The following is a 17,868-nucleotide window of genomic DNA, read 5'->3' as shown; positions in this document are numbered from 1 at the left end:
CAGATGATGTATCATAGCCAGATCATGCAAACTCGCGTCATCATCTAGGTCTAACGTGATATCCGCCGTCATGTCCCAGATTAAACCGGCGTTAGGATGAGGACACCAAGAAGGCTTCATGAGTTCCCACATCGTCACTAGACTGGTTTTCAAGGGACCGTCCCAAGAACCACAATCAAAACTCACTTGCCCCCTTAGCTCGGGAACCGAGGGTTCGACCACTCGTTCTTCCAAGATAATTCCCAGCTTGGGTTGTTCCACCATCAGCATCCCAGTTTCTTTAATACGTTCAACCCAGAAATTGAGTACTATGACTTGCTCATAGTCGAAGTACGCTTCCCTGGCTTCTTCATTCACGAAGGGATTATACGCCGTCCCCGGTATACCAGACACATATTGGAACGACTTCAGTTTCCCTAGTGTTGCAAACTCTTTTTGTCCTTTGACTGCTTCAATCAACTCCCGGCTCACTTTCAATTCTTTGTTGGAATATCTTCTCACTTCTTCCAACTTGCGATAGCTCTCCATGTCATTCGACTCCTTGTTTGGTACAGTCAACGGCATGTCCTGATACAGTTCAAGGAGTGCCCTTAGGAAGTTCCTTTCGCAATCAACTCCCTTTTGCCGAATGATCTTTATACATTCTCCCAAAACAGGAGTGGGGATACGATCCACCACGAACCTGACAAAGCAAAGGGCATCCTTACGCTTAGCCCATGCTATCGCATAATCGTCTTTTGAAATCAACGCTCGCAGAGCTTCCATCAACTCCAGCTCCTGTTCCCGTGATTTCGAATCATTACTGGCTTCATACTCCGCCTTCTTGATGCCCATCAGGCACCAAGCCAACCGTACTTGCAGATCAGTTTTCACGCAAGGATGAGCCAGGTATGCCGCCACTGTAGCAGGTGCATGCATCGCCTCGTCGAAGTATCTCTGGAGGGCCGCCCTCCAGGAGATTTCCAGCAATTTTTCCAATCCGACTTCGTTCGCTTCAGAGGACATTACCGTGCCGTATTCTTTTCGATTTAAGTTCGAATTTTCCGTGAGCTCTTTCAGATGTTCCTGCATGGCTCGCTTCTCGCTCCAAGCCATCAGGTGCCCTCTCGCGGAGTTTCTCGCTTTCAACATTTCCACATAACCTCCTGCTGGATCTCCCATGTGGACTGATTCTGGCACCGTAACTCGACTGTACTCGACCACGTCGAGTTGTCCTTCCAGCTTCAACTTGGCTATGTTGGTCCGCGAGGGCCTGTAATCTTCAAGTCCTCCAGATCCACATTGACTGATGATCTCCATCTCTAATTTAGTGTCTGCCAGGGTTCGTGCTGTTTTCTTTGATCTTACGGCAGTCGTGGTCAGACCAGCCAAGAGCATAGGGGGTATCAGATTCTCTTTTTCTCCCCCTGTCAGTGTTGCAACATCTCCTTGCCCGCTCTCGCCTGAACGACCTGCGCTCGTTAAAGAGGTCACCACTGCGCTGGCTCTCGACTTCACCACTCTCGGGTTCATGGCTCGACTTCCTGTTTTCCCTTTTAGTCGCTTCAGCCCCTTCCTGGCTCGTCTGACAGGTAATTTTTTTGCGATTTGCTGATCATCGGCACTGTCTTCTGTAACTGACTCGGTCAGAACATCCGACTCCATGGAGTTCACTATTTTCTCCAAGACCTCAAGCATGATGGGTTGGTTCAATCCCACCTTCATTATGGACTGCGTCCCATATCGCCCACCCAGGAGCGCCATAAAAACTCGATTAAGGTAACTGACGCCTGCCAGTCGTTAATAGGTACTTTTCCTACGCTCCGTCGCTGTGTAGTATTTGGGCGAATGTTACATAGACGTTTTTATGGCCCACCCAGGAGCGCCATAAAAACGTCTATGTAACATTCGCCCAAATACTACACAGCGACGGAGCGTAGGAAAAGTACCTATTAACGACTGGCAGGCGTCAGTTACCTTAATTCTACTCGCTTTTCACCGTCTCCACCTTGCCAGTTGATTTTCTGGTCTGTCTAGGGCAAAGTAAAAAGTTACCATTTTTAGGCCATCAGTCAAACGACTTTTGATCAGCTTTCGTTTACATGCGAACACAACCACATAGCTGAGTCTCGGATCCTCAGACTTCGTGATTGTCATTAAAAACACGGCTCGAACAACCTATTTTAATATGTTTTTGTGTGACAGTTCTACATTAAATCCATTGGAGATGGATTGACCCTTTCCTCTTTCTAGCTACTCATATTCTAAAATATCAAGTTACACCGGTGTTAAATTAAAGTTTCACGACTCCCAAGTAGCTATATAGTCAGTTTCATACAGTCCCTTCACATAAACAGTCTCTGGGGGACCAAGCCTCCGCTCCCGTAATATTCCTGCGATAACGCTCTTATCTCTCCTAATTTGCGTCCCGGGAGGGTTCCGTGGAATACTCCTTCCCCACTGAAGCTTCCTTCTCCACTAGTATCCGCTGAGTGTCTTATCGTGCGTTGTTGCCACGATAAGAGGCTTCTAATTTTCGTCACTTTTTTGGGTCAAAATGGCCGTTTTTCGTATTTCTGAGAAATATCAACTTGAAAATCGAATTTTTAAAAATAAATATTCCAGAATATTCTGACCCTCCTTTGCAATACTTTTTTGTTAATAAGGCCTTTATTCTTTCTTTTTCATGTCCCCGGAAGGTTGCGCTGTGCCATCTAGCAGAATGGCACATTTACCTTGCTTACAATTTTAACGAGTGTACAAGTTTTTTCGCCTTGACATTTTCATTCCTAAATTGATGATTTTACTGATGTAATAATTCCATCTCATTTTATTCAAAAGTGAGTAACGAATCTAAATTTGGGACTAATTTTATTTTTACACGGTTACTATTCTAATGCTTCGACTGTTCTGTATAGTAATTAAAGTGTTTCTTATTCTTCAAATAAGTTGTATAAGGACCAATGAATTGCCAAACTCACACAACGTGGCAATGTAGTCGGTGGCTTTTAGATTTTCTGGGCAAGTTTTTGTTGATCCGGGGAGTTTCGCTCCGCCTAGCATATAAGTATTGTTGGATACGGAACGGAAACTGAACTGAAACACCGCATTTAATAATTTTATAGATGTCAGATGACAAGTGCCAATAATCAATCGAGACAGCAGCAAAAATTCAAAGTCGTTCTCCTTGGAGAAGGATGTGTTGGAAAATCATCTTTAGTTTTGCGATATAGTAGTAATAAATTTAATGAAAATCATGAATCCACAGTTCAAAGTTCTTTCTGCAGCAAAAGACTCAATATTAATAACCAGCGAGTTTTGCTAGAGATTTGGGACACGGCTGGGCAAGAGAGATATCATGCTTTAGCGCCTATGTATTATCGGTGAGTACAATTAAATCGCCTTAAAAACGAAAATTGGCTGCACAATTGTATAATCTGATAAATGTCTGTCAATCGTTAATTCATTGAGCTACCTTGAAATAATAGGAATGTTAAGGCAATGAGAGTAAAAGAATTTTTCGCCTTTAACGAGCAATTTCCTATCGGACATAATGTGATACAAATCGAACAGTGTTTGAAATGATTAGAAAAAACTATTTTATTAGGAGTTACGAAGGTTTCTAGTTGATTAATCGATTGCCTTTGTTGCAGGGAAAGTCATGGTGCTGTTTTGGTCTACGATGTGACTGACATGGATTCTTTTGATAGGGTAAGTCAAATCTATTTTTAATTACAGAGTTGATTAAGATGAAGGTGTTAGAGTTATATATTGCAGGTTCAATTGTGGGTTAAAGAGCTGAGAAAAGTGCTGGGAAAAGATGTGGTTCTGGTTATTGCAGGTAATTTTCTTAATAGTTAATGTTTCGTATTGGTCAAGATCGGACAGTACTTGCAGAGTCACCCTGCACTTGATTTGCGTCATTTTAGTGCTTGCAACAATGTGTAAAACTTCAATAAAAACATAACACTCATGCCGGACAGATCGTGGGGGGGGGGGGGGGGGGGCGGAGAACCCGAATCCCTATAAATGAACCAGAAGACTGAAAAGCGATTCCTTATCTTAATACACGGGTCATCCGGGTACCCCCTATGATCTGCGACGATTTACACTACTCCTAGAATCAGTTTGCAGTTATTTTAATTTTAGTCTAATGGAAGGAATGTATTGAGTTGATTGTCTATCGTCGTTTCAGGCAATAAGATTGACCTGGAGAAGGAGAAATGTGTGAGCGAGGATTCTGCTCTGGAGTATGCGGAGACAGTGTCAGCAGCGCACCACTACACCTCTGCTAAACTTAACAAGGGAATCGACCAGATGTTTCTCGACCTCACGAAATGTCAGTGAAATAGATCTTTTATTATTTAATAATGCACAAATTATTTCGATTAACGTCAAAATTTGCTATTCCTCTCCGGAAAAATATTTGATGTAGCTACAAACCTATTTTAATGATTTAAAAAACTCAATTATCACGCTTTATAACGCCATTATGCAAGCGTTGTCAAATGGGAATATTGACTTGTTTCAGGTTAATAATTTCTATAAACTCATCTGTTTTGCTAACATGCTCAATTTCTTAAATCTATTATATATTTAAATGCGGGCTTCACTATCTCGTCACGTATAAGCTTTTTCATTGTATTATTGTTGCATATTTAACGAAAGAGTTTTTTCACGTTTAAGCTTTATCGTTTTTTGCAATGGCCAAGAATTTTTTTCCACCGAATTTAAAATATGCAGTCCAATAGTGGGATGCTGTCAGGGTTCTCCCAGGGGTTGCGAATTCGGCTTCTAATTATGAATGCCCAATTATTTCGAGTGTCTGAGATACGACGGTTGTTGTCATTTTTTCAGAAAGATCAAATTACGAAATAATTTGCAAAAACTTGAAATTTCTAACCCTGTAGCAGGGTGCTGTCAGACTACTCACAATAATTACCTATCTTGCCTCCAAATATGACTGCTCAAATCCTTGTACTTTTCGAAATATGACGTATTTTATAATTATTTTTAATGTTTCATAAAACTTAGATTTTAAAAAATCAAAAGAATTAAAATTCCCAACCTTTGTAGTTGAATACTCCCAAGAATTCCAAATTGCAAATTTTGCGTCCAAGTGCGACTGCTCACGTGCTCTTAGTTTCCAAGAGGTTACGTTTGTTATGTCTTTTTTAAAATTGTTCAAAGAAATTAGATATAAAAAATTTCAGAAAATTTGAAGTTCCCATCTCTAAAGTGAGGCTCTGTAAAGGTACTTTCAATAGTTGCGAATTTTGCCTCTGAATATGTCTGTTCAAATCCTTGTAGTTTTCGAGATATGACATTTTTTGTGATTTTTTCATAAAATTTTCAGAAAACTTACGTTTTTTTTTTTCGAAATTTAAAATTCTCAACCCTGTAGCTGGGGGCTGTCAGAGTACTCTCAGAGGTTGCAAATCTTTCTCCCCAAAAATAAGTGCTTAAATTTTTGTAGTTTTCCAGATATGACGCTTTTTGTGATTTTTTCAAAAATGTTTCAGAAAACTTAAGTTTGAATTTTTTCAAAGTTTGACATTCTAACGCTGTAGTTGGGTACTGTAAGAGTACTCGCAGGAGTTGCACCGCTTCCGTCTAAATGCGACTGCTCAATTGCATTTAGTTTGCAAGATGTGACGTTTCCCATTCATTTTTTAAATTTTTAAAACACTTAGATATGAAAAATTTCTCAAAAATATATGGTTTTCCAAAGTTTGAATTTAAAAAAATTTGAATAAAAACCTTTAAAAATTTGAAATAACGAACCCGTTAATTGGGTGCTGTCATATTAAACTCAAAGGATGTAGATCTTATTTCCAATTTATGCGGTTTTTATGGTTTTTTAATAGTTCAAAGCACTGGAGGTGCGTTGCACGCTAGTTTAATTTTAACTACTGGGTAATAATACTATCAACAATTGGTAAATGCTAAATCTTTTTTTTGCAGACAAATGTTGATCATGCCTAATTCACTATTTTTTACGTGATCCTATAGTTCTCGAATCACACCACCCACTAAAAACGAACGACACTTATTTGAAGGAAAGTAAAAAAAAACTTCTTTGGAACATTCTGTACTTCTTGCTTAGTAACCGTTTTTTTTTCTGGCTATGTCTATTTCAGCAGCCTTGATTTTGGTTTCTAATTTTGAGATTTTGCGTAAACTTTATTCGATTTGTTAAAACTTTTTATGATATACAACTGCTTAAATTAGTTTAAAATACACAGGCAATTGATTGAGGTTATTCATTCGAACAAATTTTAGTAAATCTCAGGAAAATTTACGTATTTTGTTTATCTTTTATCTCTTTGATATTTCATTTGATTCGCTTATAAATTCAACTAACTACTGGTTCAAGCTACTGTACGAATGATAATTTAGCATAGTTTTCAAAAAGCAAGAAAAGAAAGCAAGCAGAAGCAGAAAAGTATCCATCTAATTACAGAATTTAAAAGACCTTGTTCGTAATGTTTTTCGCCTTTGAATCTTGATTTTGCAAAATCAATGACGAAGAATTGCTGCTCGTCTTGTGTTTTGTTTTTCATTTTAGTTTTTTGAAATAATTCAAATTTTCATTATGTTTGACGTTGTTTTTGATAGTCATTCATTTTGCAAATGTTGCTAAGCTTAGCTTCGCCTTTGTGTACAATGTTTAAAAGTTTTAGATATTCCAAGAAAGTGCCAAATTGTTTATGATTCCATCTGGGATAAGCTCTTATTATAAAGGACCGAAAAATAGTTAAAAACTAGTATCAGCCCATCAAATATGAGCATTGAATAATCTGACAGAAATCGACCAAATCTCATAGAAAGCAAACAAATCTAGTGCAGTAAAATCAGTAATAATTGACTACAAAATCTGTAGATAATCTTGTTGGGCTGATAACCGCTGGATTAGTGAGAGTTTTCGTTGAAGTTGTGGATTTTTTTCTGAGCTATCTTTTCAAGTTATGTTAATTGGTGCCTGTTATGATTTGAAACGATTTTGGCTGGTAGAGTGTTTTTTGATCGTTTGTATCATCGTGTTTGTTCCAGTAAAGATTGATCAGCAGTATTTTTCGAAAATGAAAGGCTTCTATGTTACGATTTCTTCTAAAATTTATAATTCCAACAAATGTATCTCTGTTTTATGTAAGCTGGCACGATGCCCTTTCCATTTTTCGAATTATTTCTAATAAACCATTTTATTTGCAAAGTAAACGAAATGCTTACTTTTTTTTCAGGCATTATCGAATTACCCTATTGCATAGGTTAAATTGCAAAGTTGAATTTCAATGAAGAACGCAACGTAAGATACAAGATATATTCAACCCCACCTGAAATAGTTATTACATCACATCACATACACGAGACAATATTAACAATCTTACCCCGCTCTGTGAGTATCGGTCAAGTAGCACCTGATTGGTCAATAATTAATCAAATCAGAAACAGTTTCAATATACGGGGTTTTTATCATTTCAGTTGTAATCGCGTCGACGAGCTTTGCTCGGTTTGTTCTTGATGCTTTTGTGAGTCCGTCTGCCAATTGATCCTTCCCACTCACCCACACTAGTCGCTCAACACATTTTTCTTCCATGAAGCCACGCAGATAAGCCATATCTACACGCAGACGCTTGTCGTTGACCGTTTTTGCTGAATAAACTGAGGAGACAAGCGTGTAGCTGTCAGTTAGAGCCAAAATTGGCACTCTCTGAGACAGGATTTCGTTCAATATCTGTTGTAGGAGAAACACAGTGACAATTCCTTCAATCCAGGTCATACATTCGGCACTGAGGGTGCTTCGTACTATCCGTTTGAGCTTCTGCGAGCGCCAAGAAATAAGTGCAGAGCGGTTTGTGACACAATTAACAAGAAAAACGACATAACATCCTTGTGTCCCACCATCTGCATGATTATTAAGTGAGGCATTAGAGTACACCACAATTCTCCAGTCATCTGGATTACCCAAATTCGGAAAACACAGTGGCTTCGGAAAAATGCAGTTGTCTAACTGTCTTGTTCAAAACCTGAACATCGGCGACGGTGGCAGACTTCAATTTTCCGCTTATTTCACTCAACGTGTAGGATATGAGGCGTCAAAGATTATTCGATTTAAGGAATTTTAATGGTTGAAGTGCAATGAAAAAGCTTCCAGCTGCGTAATTAGATGTCTTTTTTGTTGTTTTTTTCTGAAATCTTTGTTGTTTTTAATCAACATTTATAACGCTTTTCTGCGTATTCCAACCGAGGCAGTAGTTTTTGTTCCTTCTTATCTGCTTAATGAGTTTTGATACTGAGGGATGAGCGTAACCCATTAAAATTCGAAATATCTATGCCGTCATTTGACCAATTTGTTCATATTTCAGTTTTCATTTACGCATTGTAACACTGGTTCTATAAAGCTGGTGTAAAACCTGGTTATTTTTCGAGAATTACGCATGTGTTTACCGACCCAAGTTATTTCGAAATAATCAAGATATGAATTGAGCTGTTCCTTCTCGGTTGTTGTAGCGTATAGAATTTCAATAACCAGCTTCAATCGCCAGTCCTAATTCTCGGATTTGTAGCCAGTTGGTCTTCGAATTGAGAAACTAATCTTGAGCAGAAATCTGGATTGAAAGCCGGAATGGCAGCTTTTTTTGAACTCAACTATAGTTTCTGTAGGCTCTAAGAATAGGCCAAGTTCACTAAACACGCAAATAGCTTGTTGATACTGCTGCTGAAGTTGGCGTTGTAAAAGAAAATAAACCATGGAAGTGAGCAGTTTATAATAACATGAACACTATGTACTTGGTGAAGTAAAGATTGATGGGCAGTTTTTGAACGTATCATCATCTATCCAAGTTGCGTGTGGCTCAAGAATGACAGGACTTGACAGATCTATTGAAGTGTAAAGTGAACGAAAAAGAATAGGTTGTTTAAAATTTGTTTTAAGCTGTTTTCGTTCGCACAAGCGAGGTGCTGAGCGTTGTGTTTTGGAATCAGTCGACTTTTTGAAAGCAAGCTGCACAGTTTTACAATTTAGAGTTAATGCGTTAGTTACACAGCTGTTGATCCAGCTATATCGGCTATATTTAAGATTACTATTTGCTGCAGAATGTCATGCAGAGTTGGAGCTTCGCCTATGTGTGAACTTTTTTTTTGAAACAGCTCAAACTAAGCTGTCGTCTTTTTGCCTCGACAATTTTTTTTACACATGTGAGCTAAAGAGCGAGTGAAAGTGTGACCCTACTTTTTCCAGCCTAACTCGCAAATGAAAAAGCTCATTTGGTGGGACTTTTGCTAGAATTAGGATCTCGTTGATCGGAAATTTCATAGCATGTTTTCTGCTAGGTTTAATTTATTGTCAAGAAATCGTGGCCAGGGTTGCATGATTAAAATCAACTTGATTTAAATCAATGACTTAAGTCGGATTTTAATCGTCGAATAAAAATCAAAAAAATCAACCCTTGTGTTATCCTGCCGAATGCCGCGGTAAACATACAACCCAGCTTGCAGTATTTACATTGGTTAGGTAATTCGTGGCACAGATGGCAGGATGTGATACTCTTAATATACAGGAGGGAGGGTCAATGAGCTCCTAGCTCTAGTTGTTCCGACTTTCGATACGAAAGTAACGGAATATTTGTGCTCGGGGTGGGTTTTTTTTTTCTTCAGACAAATTTCGACTTTTTAACTAGCCATTTTTGACGAATTTTTTTTTATCATTCGAAAGGTATTGTTGTTCTGAGCTCAAATTTGAAAAGATATTTTACCTGTGATCATTTTTCGTAAAGTTACGGGGGTTTAAAGATTGCCATTTTGGCCAATTTGGGACAATTAACGGGCGATATATTTCGCGCTATTAACGCGTAAGCGGAGAGTTAATCCGTCTTAGAAAACGTTGCAAATTGGTTAAAAGAAACTTATTTGCCATTATTGGTTTGTTACAAGGAGCAAAATCTATCCTTTTGTACTTTATATGGCGTGTGGGGGGATGATTTTCACAAAGAATTTTAAATTTTAGAAATTTTTTTTTTCATTTTGTTTTTTTTTCATTGAATTTTTTGATGTTATTACTGATCCATAAACCTTAAAAGGCAGTCGGAACATTCAGAGCTTCGCCCTGATACGAGCAGTCTTGTTTTGTTTCTAGTTGGTGCTATTTGCTGCATAGCATTGGAAAGTTACTCCCATCTTTTGCTATTTAGCAATTTCCACTATCGAACAGCGAAAATGTAAAGGTCACAGAAAACGTGATCGAAAGTAGATTTTAGTTTTCAGATTTTCGAGCGGAATAAAAGCTTTTCCGATTGATCCAGTTTTCTCAAATTGAATTAAATTTATCAAAAAAGTGTCTATCATAAATTTTTCATGAAATTCAGAGTGCTTGAAGTTCATTCAATTTTGGTTTAAAATCCGAAAATTGATGTTTTTTTTAATGAAAAAACTCAATTTTCTAGCTTTCATTGATCTTTTCCAATTGTCAGTTTTTTTTAATTGATGTGAAATTGTGCGTTTCTACAGGTCCTTTTTGTAGCAGTAACAGTTTGGTGTTTCAGCGATGTTAGATGCGTCGCAAGCCAATTCGGGATCTACGAAACCGAACAGAGGTATCAACATCACCTCGGCAAACGAAGCTCAAGACGACAACCAGAAGCGCGGTTGTTGTGGCAGATGAACAAAAAAACTTTCATTTTAGACTACGCGATACAATTTTTTAGGCTATGCGATACAATAGTTGGCTCATTTTTTATACAAAAAAGGTTGACTCAGGGAAAACAAAACCTCAAGTTTGGTCTAAAATAATGGAAGACCCGCAATTTGATGTGTAGAATTCAGCTGAATGACCAACTATTGATAGCTGACTTAATTATGTCTTTTCTGAGCTGTACGAGAATATTATAATTGTAGTCAGCTCCCCCATGTTTCTGTATCTATGAGTGTTTTTGAGCTTGATCTATTATTTGTGGCGTTTCACAAAGCCAAGTACTAGCACCGTCGAAAGCTGCTAGTATTTAACCTAAACTAGTATAGAAACAACCAAGAATCAATCAAAAACTGCATTTGCAAGTCAAAAACGCTCGCTAAGCTGCGTTTACATTCGGCAAAAGGAGAATTCATTGTACGGGCGATTCAGTTGTTCCTATTTTTTGGCAAAAGCGTGATTTTTTCGGCTATCCGAGTTTCGGCTAAGTGTGGTGCACCTTTTAAGTTGTGTTACAAATATAAGCACAAGAGAAAGACAGAATCGCTCTTTCTAAATCTATTTGATCATATATTACCAATTGAACCCGATCATTGAATTAAATACCAATTTAGCTTAATTTTATGAATTATTTTAATTTTATATTATGAAGTATACATTGTTTTCGAAAAATAGAAAATTGACCGAACCGTTTTTGTAGCTATACAGGAACAAGACTGCTCGTATCAGGGCGAAGCCCTGCAAGTTCCGACTGCCTTTTAAGGTCTATGGAGCATTAATAAGATGAAAAATTTCAAAGTAATAAAAAAAATTTAAAAATTTTTAAAAAAAAATTGAGATTTTATGTAAAAACAAAAAACATCCCCCCACACGTCATATTAAGTACAAAGTGATAGATTTTGCGCCTATTAACAAATCAATTATGGCATATAAGCTTCCTTGAACCAATTTGGAACGATTTCTAAGACGGATTAAATCTCGCTTACGCGTTAATAGCGCGAAATTTATCGCGCGTTAATTGTACCAAAATGGCAATCTTTAAACCCCAATAATTTTACGAAAAATGATCACAGGTGAAATGTCTTTTCAAATTCAAGCTCACAACAGTTTTCGAATGATATAAAAAAAATTGCGCCAAAAACGGCTAGTTAGAAAGTCGAAATTTGTCTGAAGAAAAAAAAACCCACCCCGAGCATAAATATTCCGTTACTTTCGTATCGAAAGTCGGAACAATAAGTGAAATTTCGGGTCTTATTTTTACAAGAACACAATTTTAACAGTATAGCGGTACAACTCCAAATAACGCCAATTCTCCATTGTTCAAACAGCATACAATCAAACAGCGTAAACACAAAAATAGTGACTGCCGCAGTCGTGCCAACGTCTTCGAGCTTGCCAACAGAGGGTTCGCCAATCATATAAAATTAGAGCCGTTTATAGCCACTAAACATTGATGCGCACCCACGGGCAACCTGAAACTGACAGTTGTCTTTGAAGTTTTTGACCCTTAAATTTTGCATTCAAATTCTCAGCCTTTGTTTTCTCAAATAATCATAATTTTTGTCTGCTGTTGGATTTGTATACCGTTTAAATAGTTAAATTGTATCTCTTAAATCAGAAACTATATTAGAGGTCACGAATGCTGCTTTCAGGCTGGAAAGTTTCAACATCACAATTTACAAGAAGTTATTACACTGGTGAGAGCAAGGGTCTTGTAATCGAGAGTTAGTTTTCCCTGTAACAACTTCTACTAGTCTGTAAGAATTTGAGATAGCTTTAATATTGAATGAAAACAATTTCTGGGCTCCTTCCCATATAGTCTAGAGATAACACTGTTGCCTTGGCAATTTAAAGTCTCCGGTTGGAGTCGCAGCCGGACTTGGTTTTTTTTTCAGTATGAATGAAAGTGATTTTTTTTTGCGTGAAAAATTGCATTGTTGGACTTGTGTGTGCCTGCTTATTTTTTTTTGGCTTACTTGCCATATCACATTTTTTTTGTACTGGAAGTAATTTTAATTGTAGCTTGCAAGTGTTGATGGACTCGTAATATATAAACCTGGAAGCCCTGGCTTTTTTCATTGTTTTTTGGCCTTAGAAATTTTCCTTATTTGACAAAATTTCCCTGACAAATTTTCATTGTTTTTGACCTTATTTGATCTAAATTGATTTGGATTGTTTAATTGGCCAAGTCAATGGTTTATCAGGTTAGACGCCAATTAGGCGTTTGCTGAAAAAATTGATCATGTATTTAAAAATTAATTCATGTCAGTTGTGGTGTGAAAGTTCGAAGTCTTAAAATTTGATCAAATTTTTTAAACATTTTTTTTAATCAAAGCGGTCTTTCTACAAATTGTTAGCATAATGGCTGCCCGCTAGACTCAAAATCCTATTTAACCCTGTTGATTGTGTTTCTCAACCATTTTTCTTTTTTTTTATTTCGGCTATTAATAAACTCCGGAGATTTTGTTGCCGAACTTGTTTACCGCATCTGAATCGTTATTTTTTTGCGGCAAGCTAAAATCAAATAAAAGCACTAAAAAATTTTTTGTGATTTTATTTGGTAGGCTATCACATTTTGACTTGAAGGTTTTCGTTTTATTTTTGTTGGCTAGCTTGCAAGGCTCCACTTCGCCTCTGTTTCAAAATAGATTTGTTTCATAACACTAACAAACGTTTGTGCTGTTCTACGAAACTATAGTTTTCTAATGTAATATAGTTATTGCCATCTCCTTTAAAAGGCTAAATCTAGTGTCTGCAGATTTTTTGCTTAACTTGGATCTTTGTTTTTTTTTGCAGATAGGAGTCTTAAAAATGTTTAGTTTGATTTTGATTAATTTTTAAATTTATGGAGTGCGAAGGGTTTTCACACGTATATCTTGAACTATCCTTAAGTTTCAGTGTTTTGAGTTTACTCTGTATTCAATTGCTAAATTGATGGCAAATCACGCTTTTCGCTGACAAATCAGCAACTAAAGAAAAAAAATTGAATAATTTTCAGTTTCAACAGTTGATCTCAGACTTTCAAAAAAAACTGAAATAAACGCTTTCAAAGTCGGTATCGTCTTTTTGTCTTCTGATGCTCATTAGCATTTTTCCACCTATGGGTTGGCTAAATTTTTTTCCCTTTGCAATCCAATTTGCGGAACTGCTGATATGTCACTACAAAAAACATCCTATTTGATCTCACGGTAGCTGGTGACAATTGGAAAAGAGTTTTCTCTTAAAATATACTAAGTGCACGGCTTTGGTAATTAGTTTAAGTATTGGCGATAATGAAAACATGGTGACTAATTCTTATAGGTTACATCCATCCCATTTGATCTCACGATCGCTGGTGACAATTGGTGACCCAAAAGCATGTTATTTAAGTGCTTCAAACTGTTGTAGTCACATCAAAAGTGCTCGTATATCAAGGTGAAGCCCTGAATGTTCGGACTGCATTTTAAGGTCGATTCAAAAAATTTTTGGTTGAAAAATTTACGACATAATCGGAAAGAAAACAACAAAACGTTTTACTTCAATTTATTAACCACACGCTAATGCAAACAAAAAAGGATGTTTTGAGCGTCTGATGTCCGAATAATGCGAAGATGGCTTTCCTCAATTCCTTTTGGAACGCAATAATAACCCGCTAACGCATGTTAAAAAAATGCAATTTATTGCCCTAAATTTAAGCTTAGGGCTACATTAACTTTCAGTTAAACTTTCAGGTATAAAAACTTGTCGAAATTGGTTAAATGGGAAGTCGAAAATTGCCTGAAAAAAACTTTACCAACCATAAATATTCCGTCTTTTCTCCGAAAGTCGAAAAAATGAGCGGAACTTTCAAGTGATTTACTTGCTCCGTTGATCTTATTTTTAGCGCGAGTAATTTTGCACCCGAAAAAATTTTCTTACGTTTATACAACTCTAACAATTAGTCCGGCCAAGTAAAAAATGAAAATTTGGACAAATGAAACTACATAAATCTTTAACCAATTGAAAGGCAAATAATTGTGAAAATAATAAACAATCCATTTCTTAAAAACAAAAACAGCTCATATTGCCACAAACAGAAAACAGCTCATATTGTAACTGCTTTATTGAAATGAATAAATTTTCGATATTCCAAGTGGTCGAAAAATCATGAAGAACAAGAGACGCGGACGGGAGAGGGGTTGATTTTCAAAAAAAATATTGTAATTTTTAAAATTAGTTTTTTGTAATTTTTTGAGTTCTCCAAAAAATTTCCTCTCACTCCCAACTATGTTTTAGTGGAGCAGTCGGGTTGAGGAAAAATCGATTTCACTTCTTTTATGCTGTCGCTCACTTGACTTTTTTGGTTTGGACTGAAAAGTTTTGAATTTTGAGCACGATCCCTAAGCAAAATCAGTAGATGTTGGCATCAAAATGAATGCAGTGAAGTTTTACGAAAAAAGGGAAGTTCAGAGTGCTCAAGGACTGAAAGCCTCGAGGAGGAAAAAAGAAAACACCTCTCGTACTTTTCGCGACACTGCATTTTTCTAAAGGTGTCTATTATTTTTCTAAGGGAGCCCGTTACTCCATTACCAAACTGAAATTTCATCAGGTGAAAATTGTCTAACGGGATAATAGAATTGGTCAAGGAGTCATTAGAACCAGTTAATAATAAATGAAAACTTGAATAGTCCCAGAAGCATTCGATTGGGAAATCAGTCAAAAATGTAGACGTTTTTTCAATAAAAATCACGAAAAATCTGTGGTTGATTAAATTTTTTGCTGAAAAATTTTGGTCTTCTTTGTTTTAGCCTGCTCTGTGTGCGCTTAGAAAGTCGAATTTGTAACCTCAAAAAAATTTCTAGATCATAAAACTCTGACTGTTGTGACTTTCCTGATTGTTCTGACTTTCCCTTAATTTATATCGAATAGTTTTTTTGGGAAAAGAAAATACTAAAAACCTATATATTTTGGAAAATATCAACGTGTAAAATTTTGAGTCGTACGAAATTAGTAAGACCAATTAGCTAGCCTCAATTCTGTTTGGAACGATTTTGTTGTGCGGGATAGTTCGCCATGCATAATTATTTTCCACAACGATCTCAGCATTATGAATAAACTCTTCAAAGGGCGCATAACTTAGTACAGAGCATGGCAACTTTGACAATTTTCAAATCCCCAGAATTTTACAAAACTTCATTGGAGATGAAATATCTTTTTTCAATTGAACTCAGAAAGTCAATATCTTCAATGGGGTATCAAAAAATTTGTTGGAAAAAACTTTTTTTCGATCGATGAAAATTGACTGAATAAAAAACCACACCGAGCATAAATATTCCGTTTTCTTCGAACGACGCTTCGAACGACACTCATAATAGTTGATATTGATATTTTACTCAACGATCAGCAGTTGTTATCAAATCAGATGGTACGCTGAGCAAATGCTTCGATGAATTTCTTCAACAAGTTAGTCAGCCGAAAAAATTCCATCAACTTGTTGAACAAAATCATCGAAACATTTGCTCAGCGTACTTTAATATTACATCAAGTTCGAAGCAACGATTTGATTTGCAAGCGTAGAAGTAACGTTTAGTTGTATCAACGCGGAGTTTTCAGTTGCTTGAACCTTCAACCGAAGAAGAAAAAAGCCTTCTTAGGCAGCCTGAAGCAGACCTCACTGGCTAATTAAGGGAAAAACCGTTTTTTAACCGAACACAAGATCCGGCGTCAAAAGGCAAAAAGCGAAGAGGAAAAATCAGATTAGCTAAACAGATTCATAAAGAGAAAATCAGACAACGCTGAAGGGAGATAAAGCAGAGCAACACATCCACCAAAAATACAGGTAAAAACTCAACAGGAGGTCGTCCATGTAGGAGAAAGAAACGGATCAAGGCTGGGAAAGGCCGCAGAAAGGTTGCCAAAGTTGTCTGGCTGTTTTTCTGATCTTTGAAATAGGGACAGAGTCAGCCCGCATCGTATGACCGGGGTTAGGAGGGAAACAAGTACCATTTATCCACTGCTAAAGATGCGACTTTATTTTGGCAGTCCGTACATAGACCTATAACTGGCAAAAAAATGAGAAAAAGATAGGGTAAGTGTTAGTGAGAATATTGTGTCGAAATGAGTATGAAAACTTCTACTACTAGCTGCACTCGCTCCCTTATGGTCCAATGGAAAAAAAGAAAATTCACTCAACAATTAGCAAGCGTTATCGATCAGAATATAGAACTTTTTTCGATTTACCAACTTGTTGAAAAAAAATCATCGAAACGTTTGCTCAGCGTACTTTAATATTATATCAAGTTCGAAGCAACAATTAGATTTGCAAGCGTAGAAGTAACTTTCAATTGTCGGGCTATCGTTTTTTGCTAGTCTTTCAAAATCAAGCAATTTTCTGCTTATTGAAAATCGTTTTGCCACAAAACAAAGGCGTTTTGATTTGTTCAAGTAATTTTTAAAATGTAACCGCTAATTTTATGAAATTTCTTTTTTTTTCGCTGGAAAGAGTTTGCGCTGCTGAAATAAGTTTGACTTAGTTTTTTTTGCCTTTGTACCTCTGCTTTGTTTGAAGGATGAATATAAATTTTTGCTTTAGGATGTTTCAGAAGAAGAGGACTTAAAAATTTTGAGATAAAAAACTTGTTTGCATATGTGTCCAGCCTCCTAGTGGTGCTATTAGGAACTCACTCTTTCAAGAAACACGCTTTTATGTATACACAGGAACTGATGCAAAAAAAATTGTTCGATCGATGAAAACATCTCGGTCACAATCTTGCAACAGTCAACGGAACGGCAAAAGATCAGCCAATCCAAGCTCCTCCTCGAAACAATTCAGAGGAAAAAACCTCCCCAATGTCATCAAACAAAAATATGGCCATGCGGATTTTTGTCCAATAAATAAGTGAAACCAGCGTACCTGATCCGCATAATGCTAAAAGCTGGAAACAGAGAGTTGAACCCGGGACCCACCTATATTATTAAATTGTTTGCAAATTAGATTCCATTCATTGTAAAAGTTAATACATTTACAAACAAACGAAATCTCATTGCGAGAGCACCGTGGAACTATGCAGCCCGTTTTCAGACGCCTCTGATCCTGCTATGACTTCTGTTATTTTTTTAATATTGATAGTTAATCAAGAAATCAAAAAAAAAGATTTAATGATTTGCAGAAGAAACAAAAAATTTTGAAGCGAAAAAGGGGAAAACTTCAGCAAAATACCTACCCCTGACAGCAAAAATATTTT

At 36.8% G+C, this 17,868-nt stretch overlaps 1 protein-coding gene across 1 annotated transcript in view; it reads left to right on the top strand.

Annotated features, from left to right (window-relative positions):
- Nucleotides 1-10,928, top strand: part of LOC134853956 (ras-related protein Rab-21-like) — a 103,406-nt gene extending 92,478 nt beyond the window's left edge. Inside the window, exons 2-6 of the mRNA XM_063869973.1 lie at nucleotides 3,101-3,362; nucleotides 3,633-3,690; nucleotides 3,757-3,820; nucleotides 4,175-4,318; nucleotides 10,521-10,928. Coding sequence (XP_063726043.1) covers nucleotides 3,112-3,362; nucleotides 3,633-3,690; nucleotides 3,757-3,820; nucleotides 4,175-4,318; nucleotides 10,521-10,639 — 636 coding nt within the window. The 5' untranslated portion in view covers nucleotides 3,101-3,111 and the 3' untranslated portion in view covers nucleotides 10,640-10,928. The remainder of the gene's footprint in view (nucleotides 1-3,100; nucleotides 3,363-3,632; nucleotides 3,691-3,756; nucleotides 3,821-4,174; nucleotides 4,319-10,520) is intronic.
- The last annotated feature ends 6,940 nt before the right edge of the window (nucleotides 10,929-17,868 follow it).

Source organism: Symsagittifera roscoffensis, chromosome 9, assembly GCF_963678635.1.
Source record: "Symsagittifera roscoffensis chromosome 9, txSymRosc1.1, whole genome shotgun sequence".
In the NCBI taxonomy this organism is placed as follows: Eukaryota; Metazoa; Xenacoelomorpha; order Acoela; family Convolutidae; genus Symsagittifera; species Symsagittifera roscoffensis.
The sequence above is the reverse complement of the archived record's forward strand: the minus strand, read 5'-3'. Positions and strand labels throughout refer to the sequence as shown.